This window comes from Penaeus japonicus, unplaced genomic scaffold (assembly GCF_977035675.1).
Source record: "Penaeus japonicus unplaced genomic scaffold, GWHDUDI00000001_assembly GWHDUDI00000005, whole genome shotgun sequence".
NCBI lineage: Eukaryota > Metazoa > Arthropoda > Malacostraca > Decapoda > Penaeidae > Penaeus > Penaeus japonicus.
The window spans coordinates 8,254,742-8,257,241 of record NW_028234407.1 but is presented as its reverse complement, the minus strand read 5'-3'; the positions used below and the strand labels follow the sequence as shown (position 1 = coordinate 8,257,241).

Sequence of the window (2,500 nt, the reverse complement as noted above, 5' to 3'; positions counted from 1 at the left end):
CATTTCCATAAATAATAGAAGTAAATAAAAATAAAAAATAATTCATTACAATAACAATAATAAAATAATATATATACATCATACAAAAACAAATTGTAAACATTCTGTCTGCCATTATCTTCAACATGTGCAATATCTTTTGTATATAAGAATTTAAAGATTAATCTGTGCTAAATAAAAATTAAAAATCTATATAAAAAAGTTCAGAATTTTTCATACATTGATACAAAAAAAGTATACTAACAATAACAATTAACACTAATATATTTTGTATCAAAAAATATTGATATGATCAGAAAACTTCATGTCCAGGTATTATTAAGTATCAGTGATTACTGAAGCACTATATAACAATTCAACTTTTCAAATACTTCAGAATTGACAGAATAAAGTATCAATTAGTCCTTTTATTAACAAAATGGTGAAATTATGCATGACTGACAAAAACACAGAGATGATGTAATAATTTCCAACAAAGTGGCTAATACCCTGAGGAAATTTTCCAGATCAGGTGCTTACTACACAGAACAGTATTCATTGTTGTTACAAAAATCATCTAAACTTGAAACTAACTTACATTTCTGTGATAGCAACTATAATGAAATATCTATTTAATACTTTTTACCAAACAACTGGACAAAGATCAGTGTAGCATAGTGATGCCATACTTGGCACCATATAACTGTAAAACAATAAATTTCAATTACATATACATTTTCTAATTCTTCAAAACAAAGGCAAACTCCTACATGCAAACAATCTGCTTATGTCCTACTAAGAAAAACTGCTCATAACAAAAAAAATATGTTGCACTACTAACAACAGTGCTGACATCATGGGCAGAATTATCATTAGAGATTCAATATAGGGAATTCATATTTTTACATTTCAAGTGCCCTAGCCTCTATTAAAAATATGTATATAATATATAAAAAATGTCACAATAAATGATAAAAATCAATCACTGTTAATGCTAACCTATACTCTGGTCTTCCATAGTTAAATATTTGCAAACTAAATATAAGTACAATATATAAATAATAAAACACAGAGATAAGCAATATTTACCTATAATAATTTGTTATTTCCATACATGAATTCTTCATAACATACTCAAACCATTATGTTATTCAAACCAATATCCTATTCATATATAAATTGTACATCAGAAATATTTGCCAAATAATACAGCACATAAATATCAAATTCATAATGCACACACAATGCTATAGTTACTGTACCATTCAGACTCGACTATTGTGACAAGCTCTTGAGTAACAAATATCTCCCAAGTTAAAATATTTGAAAAAAAAAAGCATTAAAAAATCCATGACAACACACTAGCAATTATCATTGCGTGGCAAACTCACCCGTCCTCCAAGCTTTGCAGATCTGGGAAGAATTCTCGCAGGATGGATGGCAGCATGTCCATGTACGCCTCCACTTTTCTCTGGAGGTATTCGTCTTTGAGCTTCTTGACGTGTCGACGGAACAGTTTGGCCGCTTGGTCCATACCAAAGAGGTCCACATAGTGTACAAAATCAGGGCTTTGAGCAAGTTTTTTACTAGTTGAGGCCCATATAGACCGGTAGTCCAGAACATGAGTGCGCACTAATCTTTGGAAGGCATCTGTCGCCAAATCTAGAATTTCCTTTCTATGTCTGGCTGCCTCATAGAAGGGAACAATACGAATTCGTCCTCGATTTCTGTCTACCAAATGCGCTAATGTCATAAACGCAGTGTCTACATTGACATTTTCATGTGATGAAGTTTCTACGAGAGGGATGTTACCCTTAAATTCTTTCCTGCTTGCTAGTTTTTCTGCCTCTTTCACATACACCTGAAAAGGCAAGATCAATTTTAGTATGATGAAATCCAATAAAAGTAATTACAATAAAGGAATTTACAAGCCAAAATATTACAGGCAAGCTATGAGAAATACAACCAATTATTACCTCATTAGCCTCGTCATTTTTTGTGGTAACGAGAACAACTGGTCTTTTAGTCTTGAGACAGTTGTTTAAAATACTTGCAGTCATCTCCACTTGCCGCTCTAAAGAGCGATTAGGAACCTGGGAGACATCAAACACACAAAGGAACCCATCTACATTGAGCTTGCCATCAGGCAGAACTCTCTGTTCATATTCCTTCTCTATGCCTGTTGACAGAAATATTTACAAAATAGATTATCACAAGAAGTTCTGCTTGCCATTATACATAAATCTTAAATCTCACTCCTATCATAACCAATAATGTAAACCTGATGACTTGAGAGAGTGGAAAAAAGACAAGACACTTATTCATACACTGTTTTAGCACTGACCTAATATGCATGACTGATTCTATATTATCGCTTAATCAACTAACCAGCAAATGTCAAAGGTAGTTTCAAGCATGCAGCTATCAAATCTATCTTATCATCACAAAATTACTTTTGATACACATAAAGAGATCTAAGACAGACAAACTGCCCTTTTTCAATCTCTAAAGCTACCCTACT

General features: G+C 32.2%; 1 protein-coding gene across 1 annotated transcript in view; it reads right to left on the bottom strand.

Moving 5' to 3' along the window:
* The window catches only part of RhoGAPp190 (Rho GTPase-activating protein 190), a 188,368-nt gene that overhangs the window by 66,731 nt on the left and 119,137 nt on the right, over positions 1–2,500 (bottom strand). Inside the window, exons 6-7 of the mRNA XM_086536650.1 lie at positions 1,956–2,158; positions 1,371–1,840 (exon numbers count right to left, since the gene is read on the bottom strand). Coding sequence (XP_086392776.1) covers positions 1,371–1,840; positions 1,956–2,158 — 673 coding nt within the window. The remainder of the gene's footprint in view (positions 1–1,370; positions 1,841–1,955; positions 2,159–2,500) is intronic.